Raw genomic sequence first — 16,169 nt, forward strand, 5'->3', positions numbered from 1 at the left:
ACGTCTTCGTTTCTGACTTTAAAATTGATAACGAGGTCTCACTTTGTGCATCGCTCTCAGCACCTGAGCACATTTATTTGAATTACATGAACAGAGTGAGCTTCTTGTCAGTCATCTACAATCTTTGTATTGGTACAGGCAGGCGGGACCTACATGCGATTCTCTTCAACACGTTTTACGGTGTGGAGTAGTGATACTCCTTTAATGTTGGAGTTGGAACTAATCATTTTCAAACAACAGTCACTTTTAATGTGCACATTTGCTCCAAAACAGTAGGAGAAGACGTTTCCGAAAGTGAGCTGTGTGAGCCCCGGAAATGATGTCTTAAAAACCGACCAATCACAGCTCTTTTTTTTTTCTAACTTTATTTCAGATACATAAAAATGCAATCAAAACAGACAACTAAAAATGTGTGTGTGTGTGTGTGTGTATATATATATATATATATATATATATATATATATATATATATATATATATATATATATATATATATATATATATATATATATATATATATATTTATGTATTATCAATCAATCAATCAATCAATGTTTATTTATATAGCCCTAACTCACAAGTGTCTCAAAGGGCTGCACAAGCCACAACGACATCCTCGGTTCAGATCCCACATCAGGGCAAGGAAAAACTCAACCCAGTGGGATGACAATGAGAAACCTTGGAGAGGACCCCCCCCCCCCCCCCCCCCCCCCCCCCCCCCCCCCCCCCCCCCCCCCCCTTGTGGCTCTGCTGCGACGTTGCTGTGTAGTATTAACTGTTTCCTCTCCACAGCTTTTGTGTGCAATTTCTGTTTCTCTACACATTCTGTGTGCATCTTTAGTTATTTTCCCTCGCTTCTTTTTAGGTGCGCTTTTTATTATTACTCCTCTTTATTTTTGCAATGCGCTAGTGACAGAAAAATAATCATTTAAATCCTTCAGAAATGCTGCTTGTGTTACTTCTCACCACAACTACACCTTAAGTTAATTTTATTAAAACATTACAATTTTGTCAAAATTAAGATTTTAGTTGTGTGCCTGGGTTTTCACTCAGTCCTGCCCTTCGGAAAAATGAAAGCCAGCAAATGGAAAAAAGTACAATAAGTTCAAAATGTTTTCTGTATCTTTAATGCTATTTTTTAAAATATGACTTGGGCCAGTGTTTTTCAACCTTTTTTGAGCCAAGGCACATTTTTTTCATAAAAAAAAAATACGGAGGCACACCATTTTTAGGGCTGTGAATCTTTGGGTGTCCCATGATTCGATTCAATATTGATTCTTGGGGTCACGATTCGATTCAAAATCGATTTTTTTTTTTTCAATTCAACACGATTCTCGATTCAAAAACGATTTTTTTCCCGATTCAAAACGATTCTCTATTCATTCAATACATAGGATTTCAGCAGGATCTACCCCAGTCTGCTGACATGCAAGCAGAGTAGTAGATTTTTGTAAAAAGCTTTTATAATTGTAAAGGACAATGTTTTATCAACTGATTGCAATAATGTAAATTTGTTTTAACTATTAAATTAACCAAAAATATGACTTATTTTATCTTTGTGAAAATATTGGACACATTGTGTTGTGAAGCTCATGAGATGCGATGCAAGTGTAAGCCACTGTGACACTATTGTTCTTTTTTTTTATATATATATGTCTAATGATAATGTCAATGAGGGATTTTTAATCACTGCTATGTTGAAATTGTAACTAATATTGATACTGTTGTTGATAATATTCATTTTTGTTTCACGATGAGGTGGCGACTTGTCCAGGGTGTACCCCGCCTTCCGCCCGATTGTAGCTGAGATAGGCTCCAGCGCCCCCCGCGACCCCAAAGGGAATAAGCGGTAGAAAATGGATGGATGGATGTTTCACTACTTTTGGTTTGTTCTGTGTCGTGTTTGTGTGTCCTCTCAATTGCTCTGTTTATTGCTGTTCTGAGTGTTGCTGGGTCGGGTTTGGTTTTGGAATTGGATTGCATTGTTATGGTATTGCTGTGTATTGTTTTGTTGGATTAATTAATAAAAAAAAAAAAAAAAAAATACTAATTAAAAAAAAAATACGATTTTTACAAAATGAGAATCGATTTTGAATCGCACAACGTGAGAATCGCGATTTGAATTCAAATCGATTTCTTCCCACACACCTAATATGTATATATATATATATATATATATATATACCGTATTCTCCGCACCATAAGCCGCCCCGTGTTATAAGCCGCGCCTTCAATGAACGGCATATTTCAAAACTTTGTCCACCTATAAGCCGCCCCGTGTTATAAGCCGCATCTAACTGCGCTACAGGGAATGTCAAAAAAACAGTCAGATAGGTCAGTTAAACTTTAATAATATATTAAAAACCAGCGTTCTAACAACTCTGTTCACTCCCAAAATGTACGGTAATGTGCAAATGTGCAATCACAAACATAGTAAAATTCAAAATAGTGCAGAGCAATAGCAATAACTTAATGTTGCTCGAACGTTAATGTCACAACACACAAAATAAACATAACACTCACTTTCTGAAGTTATTCTTCATTCATAAATCCCTCGAATTCTTCTCCTACGGTGTCCGAATTAAAAAGTTGGGCGAATACGGGATCCAAAATGGTGTAAAGACTTGTATGACTTGTATGATGACTTCGACGAGACTCCGTCTCGTCGAAGTCATCAGAGTCAGTGTCGCTGTTGTTTTTCCAGCAGTTCCGTGAATCCTGCCTTCCGGAAAGCTCGGACCACAGTTGAGACCGAAATATCCGCCCAGGCATTTACGATCCACTGGCAGATGTTGGCGTATGTCGTCCGGCGCTGTCTCCCTGTCTTAGTGAATGTGTGTTCGCCTTCGGTCATCCATTGTTCCCACGCCGTTCGCAGTCATGCTTTAAATGCCTTGTTGACACCAATATCGAGCGGTTGGAGTTCTTTGGTTAATCCACCCGGAATGACGGCGAGTGTTGTATTTGTGTGCTTCACTTGTTTTTTGACACCATCTGTGATGTGGGCGCGCATGGAGTCGTATATCAACATGGACGGAGCTGCGTGAAAAAAGCCACCCGGCCTCTTCGCGTAAACTTCCCTTAACCACTCGCTCATCTTTTCTTCATCCATCCATCCCTTCGAGTTAGCTTTTATGATGACGCCGGCTGGAAAGTTCTCTTTTGGCAAGGTCTTCCTTTTGAATATCACCATGGGTGGAAGTTTCTGGCCATTAGCATGGCAAGCTAGAACCACAGTGTGTCGCTTAGTAGGAGCCATTTTGTGGTCTTTACAGATGTAAACACACAAAGGAAATGAAACGTAATACCCGCGCGCTTCTTCTTCTATGGGGGCGGGTGCTTACCTTGGCGGTTGCTTACCGTAGAAGAAGAAGCACTTCCTCTTCTACGGGGAAAAAAGATGGCGGCTGTTTACCGTAGTTGCGAGACCTAAACTTTATGAAAATGAATCTTAATATTAATCCATATATAAAGCGCACCGGGTTATAAGCCGCACTGTCAGCTTTTGAGTAAATTTGTGGTTTTTAGGTGCGGCTAATAGTGCGGAAAATACGGTATATATATATATATATATATATATATATGTATATATATATATATGTATAGTAAATGGATGGATGGCTATATATGTATGTATGTATATATTTATATGTATGTACTGTATGTATGCATATGTATGTGTATATATGTATGTATATAAATTATGTATGTATGTATGTATGTATATATATATATATATATATATATGCTGCATTAAAAAGCAGAAATTTGGATGCGCTGAAAACTGTAGAAACCCTGATTTAGGAGTGTCGGATAGCGGTCTGACATCAGAAAAAAAACAACTAGTATCAGATCATATCGGCTCACATCCAAAATCTCCAATGCAAGCAGTCCGGTAACGCGTTTACGTGTGCAAAGCAGGACAGTCATGTACAAGCTAAATGTCCTATAATAAGTACAAAGGTTTTGTCTCTTGCATATTTGTGAAGTCATTTACAAAATGTTTGGATATAGGCTGCTAAGATTTAGCAGCTACACAATAGCTAAGCACACAGTAACACACAAACTTGACATAAGTTCTGTGCTCTTTTAATGTATTTTATGTTCTTTGTGTTGTTTAATGTTTCCCCATTGTTATGTTTTTTTTTTACTTAATTCCGTGTGGACTTTGTCTATCTGCACCGAAACCAAGGAATCAGAACCAGATTATTCCCTATTGTAGGATAAATAAAGTCTGTTTTATCCTTTCTTATAGGAGGTCTTAATTTAAAAATATTGCAGTTTAAAACAAGTGTCAATATAAACAAGTATCAATAATTACAACTAACAGATAGAAAGTTTACATGGCAGCCAGTAACTAGGGTGTCCGCATCATTCAACTGACTGCATCCTGAGCTGAACTTAATGAATTATTGTGGCCACTATGTGTCTTCAAAAATCTTTTAGAGAGGCGTTCAAAAGACTTGCTGTTCATTATAGTTGTTTTTATAACTGTTTTTTTAAATCAAGGGGGAAAAAACCTCACTGGTAGCAGTTGTAAGATAATATGTGGATCAAAATCATTTAAATGTACACCAGTTGTACTCTATTCGTGGGAATTATCCTGAAACATTGACTATATTTTTATATTTGTGTTGTGTTTTCATTGTAAACAGTCCATAAGGGGGAGCCATATCCCCATGCTTTAACAGCGACATTACTCTTTTGAATTTTCTAAACAAACCTAAACATTATTATTATTTTTTTTTTTACAAAAGACCATTTTAACAATCTAGAAAAAAATAGGCAGTACAACATCATGTAAGTATGCATATATAAATAATTAAAGATCTAGAACAAAAAATGAGGACACTTGAACTACTTTACATACCTCCATCAGAACAATTAAACAGAAAAGTGAATCGGTTCTAATTGTTCACTGAAAAGAGCCGTTCAAAAGACTGGGTTCTTTTGCAAACGTCACATGACATCTCTAGTGGCCTCAAGGTGTCACCAAAAACACTTGCCACGCTACTTCAATTCAAGGTGGAATTGCACTTGTTTTGGAATTGTGCCTATCATTCATATATAAGACAAGAACACATATGTCTTTATTTTTTTTATGCATTCTAAGTCGTAAAATACGGCATATACGAGGTGGCTAACAAATTAAGCTAATGGGATTACACTTTTCCGTCCATAAAGCCCTCTAAAAACATTGAAAAAACACCAACAATACTCCATTTACATCTTGCGACCTGAATATTAACCAAGTATTATTGATATTGTTATTATAAGCACTCACGCTGACAAAGTACTTTTGGCCGTGCCATGATTACATAGAGCTAACTAGCTTATGCTGCTATAAAGATATATTGAGCCAGTGAGCTGCTGCATCGCCTCTGATTTAGTGAAAGTTAATTTTATTTATTTATTTATTTTTTATTTATTTTTTATTTTAGGAATTTATTAATCAATCAAACAAAACAATACACAAAAATACCATAATAATGCAATCCAATTCCAAAACCAAACCCGACCCAGCAACATTCAGAATAGCAATAAACAGAGCAATTGCGTATTTTTCGGAGTATAAGTCGCTCCGGAGTATAAGTCGCACCGGCCGAAAATGCATAATAAAGAAGGAAAAAAACATATAAGTCGCACTGGAGTATAAGTCGCATTTTTGGGGGAAATTTATTTGATAAAACCCAACACCAAGAATAGACATTTGAAAGGCAATTTAAAATAAATACAGAATAGTGAACAACAGGCTGAATAAGTGTACGTTATATGACGCATAAATAACCAACTGAGAACGTGCCTGGTATGTTAACGTAACATATTATAGTAAGAGTCATTCAAATAACTATAACATATAGAACATGCTGTACGTTTACCAAACAATCTGTCACTCCTAATCGCTAAATCCGATTAAGTCTTATACGTCTAGTCTCTAACGTGAATTAGCTAAATAATATTATTTGATATTTTACGGTAATGTGTTAATCATTTCACACATAAGTCGCTCCTGAGTATAAGTCGCACCCCCGGCCAAACTATGAAAAAAACTGCGACTTATAGTCCGAAAAATACGGTAAGTTCATTTTGGATTACAAACCATGCGTCTCACCTGGATAGTAGAAGGTTGTAACCACAAACCGAGAAGTTGATCAACTTTGACATGGCGATTGCGAGAGAGACACGAAAAGAGACTTGTTTGCTGCACTTTTTGTTCAATCAATCAATCAATGTTTATTTGTATATAGCCCTAAATCACGAGTGTCTCAAAGGGCTGCACAAGCCACAACGACATCCTCGGTTTAGATCCCACATCAGCATACTTGCCAACCCTCCCAGATTTTCCGGAAGACTCCCGAAATTCAGCGCCTCTCCCGAAAACCTCCCGGGACAAATTTTCTCCCGAAAATCTCCCGAAATTCTGGCAGAACTGTAGGCCACGCCCCCTCCAGGTTTATTGTTAGGCAGTTTCATTAACGTCCTCCCATCGCGGCAACAACACACAACAACAGCAGTCACGTTTTCGTCTACCGTAAAGCAGTTCGTCTGCCGTAAACAGCAATGTTGTGACACTCTTAAACAGGACAATACTGCCATCTACTGTACATGCATATGTGACAATAACATCTCCGGCTTTTAGAGAGTGCAGTGCACAACTGCGCACACAACAAGGAGACGAAGCAGAATGCATCATCAGAGAGGGTGTTCAGCATGGTTAGAAAAATAGTGACAGAGAATAGAACAAGGATGGACAATTCAACCCTTAACTCAACAATGAGTAGATGAGTGTTATGTGTAAATAAATGAACACTGAAATTCAAGTATTTCTTTTATATATATATATATATATATATATATATATATATATATATATATATATATATATATATATATATATAAATAAATATATATATATATAGCTAGAATTCACTGAACGTCAAGTATTTCTTATATACGTATATATATATATATATATATATAATAAAATAAATATATATATACAGGTAAAAGCCAGTAAATTAGAATATTTTGAAAAACTTGATTTATTTCAGTAATTGCATTCAAAAGGTGTAACTTGTACATTATATTTATTCATTGCACACAGACTGATGCATTCAAATGTTTATTTCATTTAATTTTGATGATTTGAAGTGGCAACAAATGAAAATCCAAAATTCCATGTGTCACAAAATTAGAATATTACTTAAGGCTAATACAAAAAAGGGATTTTTAGAAATGTTGGCCAACTGAAAAGTATGAAAATGAAAAATATGAGCATGTACAATACTCAATACTTGGTTGGAGCTCCTTTTGCCTCAATTACTGCGTTAATGCGGCGTGGCATGGAGTCGATGAGTTTCTGGCACTGCTCAGGTGTTATGAGAGCCCAGGTTGCTCTGATAGTGGTCTTCAACTCTTCTGCGTTTTTGGGTCTGGCATTCTGCATCTTCCTTTTCACAATACCCCACAGATTTTCTATGGGGCTAAGGTCAGGGGAGTTGGCGGGCCAATTTAGAACAGAAATACCATGGTCCGTAAACCAGGCACGGGTAGATTTTGCGCTGTGTGCAGGCGCCAAGTCCTGTTGGAACTTGAAATCTCCATCTCCATAGAGCAGGTCAGCAGCAGGAAGCATGAAGTGCTCTAAAACTTGCTGGTGGACGGCTGCGTTGACCCTGGATCTCAGGAAACAGAGTGGACCGACATCAGCAGATGACATGGCACCCCAAACCATCACTGATGGTGGAAACTTTACACTAGACTTCAGGCAACGTGGATCCTGTGCCTCTCCTGTCTTCCTCCAGACTCTAGGACCTCGATTTCCAAAGGAAATGCAAAATTTGCATGGTTGGGTGATGGTTTGGGGTGCCATGTCATCTGCTGGTGTCGGTCCACTCTGTTTCCTGAGATCCAGGGTCAACGCAGCCGTCTACCAGCAAGTTTTAGAGCACTTCATGCTTCCTGCTGCTGACCTGCTCTATGGAGATGGAGATTTCAAGTTCCAACAGGACTTGGCGCCTGCACACAGCGCAAAATCTACCCGTGCCTGGTTTACGGACCATGGTATTTCTGTTCTAAATTGGCCCGCCAACTCCCCTGACCTTAGCCCCATAGAAAATCTGTGGGGTATTGTGAAAAGGAAGATGCAGAATGCCAGACCCAAAAACGCAGAAGAGTTGAAGGCCACTATCAGAGCAACCTGGGCTCTCATAACACCTGAGCAGTGCCAGAAACTCATCGACTCCATGCCACGCCGCATTAACGCAGTAATTGAGGCAAAAGGAGCTCCAACCAAGTATTGAGTATTGTACATGCTCATATTTTTCATTTTCATACTTTTCAGTTGGCCAACATCTCTAAAAATCCCTTTTTTGTATTAGCCTTAAGTAATATTCTAATTTTGTGACACACGGAATTTTGGATTTTCATTTGTTGCCACTTCAAATCATCAAAATTAAATGAAATAAACATTTGAATGCATCAGTCTGTGTGCAATGAATAAATATAATGTACAAGTTACACCTTTTGAATGCAATTACTGAAATAAATCAAGTTTTTCAAAATATTCTAATTTACTGGCTTTTACCTGTATATATATAGCTAGAATTCACTGAAAGTCAAGTATATATATATATATATATATATATATATATATATATATATATATATATATATATATATATATATATATATATATATATATATATATATATATATATATATATATATATATATATATATAGACGGCGTGGCGAAGTTGGTAGAGTGGCCGTGCCAGCAATTGGAGAGTTGCTGGTAACTGGGGTTCAATCCCCACCTTCTACCATCCTAGTCACGTCCGTTGTGTCCTTGGGCAAGACACTTCACCCCTTGCTCCTGATGGCTGCTGGTTAGCGCCTTGCATGGCAGCTCCCGCCATCAGTGTGTGAATGTGTGTGTGAATGGGTGAATGTGGAAATACTGTCAAAGCGCTTTGAGTACCTTGAAGGTAGAAAAGCGCTATACAAGTATAACCCATTTATCATTATTATTATTTATCATATATATATATATATATATATATATATATATATATATATATATATATATATATATATATATATATATATATATATATATATATATGAAATGGTGAATTCTAGCTGTAAATATACTCCTCCCCTCTTAACCACGCCCCCAACCACGCCCCCCGCCACCTCCCGAAATCGGAGGTCTCAAGGTTGGCAAGTATGCACATCAGGGCAAGGAAAAACTCAACCCAATGGGACACAGCTCCTAATACTTGCAGCTCATCCTCTGTATATTCAGGCTCAAAAAGATAATGTTCTGGATCAGCTTTTGTCCCGATAATAATGAAACCTGAGGTCCTACTATGCTGTACTTACATTGTATATGGATGTTATAAAGATATAAGATATAGTGGCCTCTTTGTTGTTATGCAATCTCCCAAATAGAAGTGATGTGATAAAGTAATCTATTATTATTATTGTTATTATTATTAATATTATTGAGGCACTTGTTGAAGCAGTTTAAAGAGCGTAAGGTTACACACGGTTGTAGTAGGTGCACCGGCGGCAGCGTCGGCCAACGGAGGGCGTGGTCGCAGGTGCAGAGGGCGTGGTTTGTGGCATATCCGCGTGCTTCTGCGCGTGTGGGCGTGGCCCGGAGATCTTTCGCCTCCACGCTGAGAGAGGCGGGAGCTGACAAGCCGAGAGGACGTCATGGGGAAGACAGGTGGAAGAGGCGACTTTGAGTGGGTTTACAACGACCAGCCGCACACGTCCAGGAGAAAAGAAATACTCGGTGAGGCACTTTTAAAAGTCCGTGTGAAGTTGAATTGAGGCTGAAAGCAGGCGAGCGAGGTCATTGCCTTTGCTGTGTTTTGCCAGGTGTGTTGTCGTTTCTCACTATAACCAGGTGCTATCCGGTTAGACCTGTTTACTAGCTTTTACCTTACCAGCATCTATCCTCACTGGATGCAAGGGAAGGGAAGTCAATGCAGTCAAGGACTAGGTAATTCAAATTTCTAATAACATTATATAATTTCTGACATACTTGCCAACCTTGAGTCAAGGGGGGAGGAGTATATTTATGGCTAGAATCCACTGAAATTTAAGTTTTTCTTATATATATATATATAAAATAAATACTTGACTTTCAGTGAATTATATATATATATAAAATAAATAAAATAAATACTTGAATTTCAGTGTTCATTTATTTTCACATATACACACATAACACTCCTCTCTACTCATTGTTGTATTTGACAGTGCAATGCTTTGCAGCCAGTAGCACAGCCTTTGAAGGAGCGTAGGTATGGGCAGTGTAATATTCTGGGTTGGAGTCAATAACCAGGCGAGGTGATGAAGTTACGTCTCTTTACTTAATACTTCGGAACCGACTCCCACACTTGCCGTCAGGGTGTGCAATACAACGTAAACCGTTGGCCAACCTAAAAGTAACCACAGAACACTAAACGTATAGTGTTCTGTGGTTACTTTTTGGTTGGCCAAGCGGACGTGACGACAGGCTGTCCTCACTCAGGTCCGCACGGACCTGGAGGGGGCGTGCCTTAAGTCCGGCTGGAAATTGGGAGAAATTCGGGAGAATGGTTGTCCTGGGAGATTTTCGGGAGAGGCACTGAAATACGGGAGTCTCCCGGAAAATTCGGGAGGGTTGGCAAGTATGAATTTCTGATAACCAGTGTTGGGTTTGTTACTGAAAACCAGTAACTAGTTACAGTTATTAGTTACTTTATTTCAAAAGTAACTCAGTTACTAACTCAGTTACTTACACCAAAAAGTAATGCGTTACTGTGAAAAGTAACTATTTAATTATTATTATTTTTTTAATGCTTCCATTAATGCCCTTTTAGCCTTCATTTCAGTACTGTTATTGCACTGGAGAATAATACAATATGTTGATCAACTTGACATGCATTTGCATCACTGAACTCTGCTAAGCAATGTGGTCTACATACAACACACAAAGACAAAGATATGTTTCAAAGGGCCAATTTATTTTGGGCCAGACCAAATTGACAAAACAATTTTAAATAACTGCAATATAACATACATAAGTAACAAAGAGCATAATAACAACATAGCTGTAAACCTGGCTTCACCCAAGGAAAGCACACATGACATGATTATATGTCATGTCACTATATACAGCACACATACTGCTATACACACGCCTAACCAGGCGTTTTTTTCTCTCAAGGAATTGTGAAATAAAATCATGTCTTCAGGTGATCAACACTGTGCTGAAGCCCAGAACACTCTACGCATTTCCCCAGTTTTAGTTTAGAGAAAAGGAAAGATTGGCCTGGCCCACTAGGATCCCTCTTTATGTTTGTGAACTTTATAGTCTATACATTTAGAGTGATGTGATAATCAAACACTCTAGAAATCTAGAATGAAAGCATATACTGTATAAGAGAATTGACCGAGTGTGTGTACCTTCAGTGCTGAATGATGAGCAGAGGCAGAGTTTGGAGTGTCTTCTTTAGCTTGGTTTCCATTTTTATGTGCTCCCTGTCCACTGTGTCCAGGAACTTGAAAAATGTTTTCGTGCCATTTGCCGTTTGACGCCGCTATCATGCTAATTAGCTGCCTGAAAGCGGGTGACTCCACTGTAGAAATAGCCTGCATGTCTTCTAGCACATACGCTGCAATGGTTCTATCAATATTGTCCTGGCTCGCAGTCCCTCCGTTAAAATTCTTAGGGGGTGGTGGAGGTGGAGGTGAAGTGGCATCGGAGTCTGTGTCTCTCTTTACTAGCTTCGTCGAAGCATGTTGCTTTTGTAGCTGTTTCAGCAGATTTAAATTGCTGTTTTGGGCAGTAGATATGATCTTTGATCCAAGGCACAACTTACATTTAACTAAAATGTTCTTTTCTTTGTGCTCGACAAAAGAAAAGTAGTGAGAATATCTCCATGTTAAGAAACTCGGCTTCGGCTCCGCCATGATGTCTTGTTAGTAAACACAGACACGCCCCCCCGGCCCACACACAGCGCGCCTCTTCTCTTCCTTGTGAGACAGGAAGAATCAGAAGGACAACACCACAGCTCTCCAATAAAACACACTGAGATCTTCTCAGTTTCTAGCCAATACTATATAAAAAAATAACGTAAAATAACGCAGTAACGTATCATCTAGTAACGGTAACTGAGTTACTGAATATAAAAAATTATGCGTTAGACTACTAGTTACCGCCGAAAATAACGGCGTTACAGTAACGAGTTACAAAGTAACGTGTTAGTCTCAACACTGCTGATAACAAGAAACTACACCAAATACATTTTAATATGGAGTTTGGTGGTTTTGTCAACAACAGAATTATATATATTTTTTTCAATCAAGTTACAATACACACAAACCACACATATTAAACTCATCTTGTCTATTTTCAGACAGCTAAACTCATACTGAAAAGCAAACAATAGGCTAATCCAGTGGTTCTCAAACTTTTTTTCACCAAGTACCACCTCCAGAAAAAACTTGGCTCTCCAAGTAATGACCAGCATTAAAATACAGTAGCATAGTAGGCCCAAGTATTCATTAGTAACACGGCAGATGTTTTATTTAACAAGTATATTTACTATTTTGGCCACTGTATCATTGCACACAGTTTGAACAGAAACACTGTGTTTGATTTAGTGTTGTCCCGACACCAATATTTTGGTACCAGTACCGGTACCACAATTATTTCGATACTTTTCTAAATAAAGGGGACCACAAAAAGTTGCATTAATGGCTTTATTTTAACAAAAAATCTTAGGGTACAATTAACATATGTTTCTCATTGCAAGTTTGTCCTTAAATAAAATAGTGCACATACAAGACAACTTGTCTTTTAGTAGTAAGTAAGCAAAACAAGGCTCCTAATTTAGTCTGCTGACAAATGCAGTAACATATTGTGTCATTCTCCATTCTATTATTTTGTCAAAATTATTAAGGACAAGCAGTAGAAAATGAATTATTAATCTACTTGTTCATTTACTGTTAATATCTGCTTACTTTCTCTTTTAACATGTTCTGTCTATACTTCCGTTAAAATGTAAAGATCATTTATTCTTCTGTTGTTTCGATGCTTTACATTAGTTTTGGATGATACCACAAATATAAGTATCTTTCTAATACCTCCTCATACCTCTAATACATCCTCAAAGAAAAATTATAGTGTATCTGTGTGTAGCATCAGATAGCATCAGTGGCATATTTTTGGTATAACCATCCCATTTTAAATACAAACTGAATGGTTAAAAAAAAAACATCATAAAACGCCATTTGGTAGGGGTGTAAAAAAAAAAAAAAGATATTAGAATGAATCGCGATTCTTATTTGTAACTATTCTTAATCGATTAAAAAAAATCAAACATTTTTAATTTTTCACATCTGTCCTGTCCAGCCACTCAGGTAAATCATATTGTTGATGTAGATGATCATATCTGCCGTAAAGATTTACTTTAGAAAAGAGAAGTTCTCTTGATGCCTTATTAGTATTTTGACTTTATTACATGTTTGGGTAGAATTTTATTAAACAAAACCTGTTTTCTTTAAAGTAAAATAGAAATTTATCACAGCTGTTTATTTATTTTAAGGAGGAATGTAGTTAATCATAGAACTCGCACCCAATGTTTTTAAAAAGCATTGATTTTGAATAGAGAATAATTTTTGTATCGGGAATCAATTCTGAATCGGATCATTACCCCGAAGATTCAAATTGAATCGTGTGGTCCCCAAACATTCACAGTCCTACCAATTAGAGTGAATAATTGCATTAGTATGATACTATCTGACCCGAGTGGAGTTTTTTTCTGGATGAATGTTACAATGTTTATGGATTTTCATGACTGCGGGCTGGGACGTACATTTTTAGTAAGTTTAAAAACCATGATCGAATGCTCAGAGTCATATTTCAAGATTATAAGGACAGATATGCATGGAAACAAATAAAACGATAATTAAAGACATTAAGACTTACCTTTGGTTATAATTTTGTATGATCTTGAAATGTAAAATTTTACGTGTTTATTTAGCACTTCTTGAAATCAAATCAGGAAATGAGGCACTTCTAGGAAATTAACCTCTGTGCTCCAAAAAAAAAAAAAACCCACAGAAAATAATGACGCACATCACAAACTGCCAAACTGCGGTATGGCGTAGTGTGTAGAGCGGGCCTGAAACCTGAGGGTTGCAGGTTCGCTCCCCGCCTCTTGACATCCAAATCGCTGCCGTTGTGTCCTTGGGCAGGACACTTCACCCTTGCCCCCGGTGCCGCTCACACTGGTGAATGAATGATGAATGAATGATGGGTGGTGGTCGGAGGGGCCGTAGGCGCAAACTGGCAGCCTCGCTCCCGTCAGTCTACCCCAGGGCAGCTGTGGCTACAAATGTAGCTTACCACCACCAGGTGTGAATGAATGATGGGTTCCCACTTCTCTGTGAGCGCTTTGAGTATCTAATAATAGAAAAGCGTGATATAAAATCTTATCCATTATTATTATTTATAGGGATGTCCCGATCCAAGTTTTTGCACTTCCGATCCGATACCGATATTGTTTTTGCACTTCCGATCCGATACCGATACTGACCGATACCGATACCGATACTGACCGATACTGGCCTATCCGAGCATGTATTAAAGTTTAAAGTTATTTAGCCTACTTAGTTGTCAGAATCATGTTGAAAAGGGTTTTAGTACTCTTGATAACAACTAGCCAGCTGAATTAGGGGAGTTTGAATAATACACAATGGTTGGTAACAAGAAACTGACCTGTTTATTCAAGGATAAACACAAAATAGACAAAATTATACATGACAAACAGAAATGGCATCATTGAAACTAGGGCTGGGCGATATGGCCTTTTTTTAATATTGCGATATTTTAAGGCCATATTGCGATACACGATATATATCTCGATATTGTGCCTTAGCCTTGAATGAACACTTGATGCATATAATCACAGCAGTATGATGATTCTATGTGTTTTGATTGATTGATTGAGACTTTTATTAGTAGGTTGCACAGTGAAGTACATATTCCGTACAATTGACCACTAAATGGTAACACCCGAATACATTTTTCAACTTGTTTAAGTCGGGGTCCACTTGATTCATGATACAGATATATACTATCAGATATATACTATCATCATAATACAGTCATCACACAAGATAATCACTTTGAATTATTTACATTATTTATAATCCAGGGTGTGGAGGGGGGCGCCGGATGTAAGTGTCAAAAAGACAGCCAAAAGAGTTTGATATGAGAATAAATCTAAAGTTAAAATATAGGGTAGAAATGCACTTATTTGCAGGAAATGTAGTCTTGATTTTCAAAATTTTCTTTCAAGGCTTGCATGTCTACATTAAAACATTCTTCTTCATACTGCATTAATATATGCTACTTTTAAACTTTCATGCAGAGAAGGAAATCACAACTAAAAAAATCACAAATTTTTTCATACGGTGTTGATCTGGAAATGTTTGCCTCTGCATTTTGATGGTGTGGACGTGTGGCACCGAATGGAGATAAGCGTCTCGACAGACGTTACAATATTTGAACAATGATGACGAAAACTGTTTTCTCTGTCGTGTCCGTGTGTCGAAAATTGTTATGCGCTTATTTTTTTATTTGATTTTGTGCGTGGCATATAATTGCTATGCGCAGAGGACGATTGATTAGTGCGCAATTGCACAGGCGCACCTTAGAGGGAACGTTGGTCACACGGCTGCGCTAGCATCACAGCTAACGTTAGCCATGCTGCTACCTCTCTGCTCGGGGAGGGCGTATACGTATGTGACGTATGACGTGACAGTATGTGACGTATGACGTGACAGTATGTGACGTGTGTAAGAAGGTGCGCTTGCTGTCTGTGAGAGGGAGACGCAGAAAAGAGTGAGAAGAGCCTGTCGTGTAATGCCAGCAGCTAAAAGCAACTGTGTGAGAATCCACAGACCTGTGGATGTGTTGAAGGTGTGCTGGAAAATGCGGAACGGAAATTAGGGAGCAGCAGAAAAGTGGAATGTATTATTTAAATCGGTGCGTTAGAAAACACGGACCGGAGTTTTTTTTTTAAACTGGATCTGGATTGGCATTTTCCCATGCCTTGCCGATACGCATTTTTTGGCAAATATCGGCGGCCGATCCGATCC

The 16,169-nt window shown here is 37.9% G+C and overlaps 1 protein-coding gene across 2 annotated transcripts in view; it reads left to right on the forward strand.

The window, feature by feature from the left end:
- Positions 1–16,169, forward strand: part of degs2 (delta(4)-desaturase, sphingolipid 2) — a 57,976-nt gene that overhangs the window by 655 nt on the left and 41,152 nt on the right. Inside the window, exon 1 of one of the 2 annotated variants that reach the window (XM_061968358.2) lies at positions 9,665–9,804. The exons of the other annotated variant lie outside the window; for it this stretch is intronic. Within the exon in view, the coding sequence (XP_061824342.1) occupies positions 9,723–9,804 (82 nt within the window). The 5' untranslated portion in view covers positions 9,665–9,722. Of the gene's footprint in view, positions 1–9,664; positions 9,805–16,169 lie in introns of those variants that run through there. 2 annotated transcript variants of the gene reach the window in all.

Source organism: Nerophis lumbriciformis, linkage group LG08, assembly GCF_033978685.3.
Source record: "Nerophis lumbriciformis linkage group LG08, RoL_Nlum_v2.1, whole genome shotgun sequence".
Classification (NCBI taxonomy): domain Eukaryota; kingdom Metazoa; phylum Chordata; class Actinopteri; order Syngnathiformes; family Syngnathidae; genus Nerophis; species Nerophis lumbriciformis.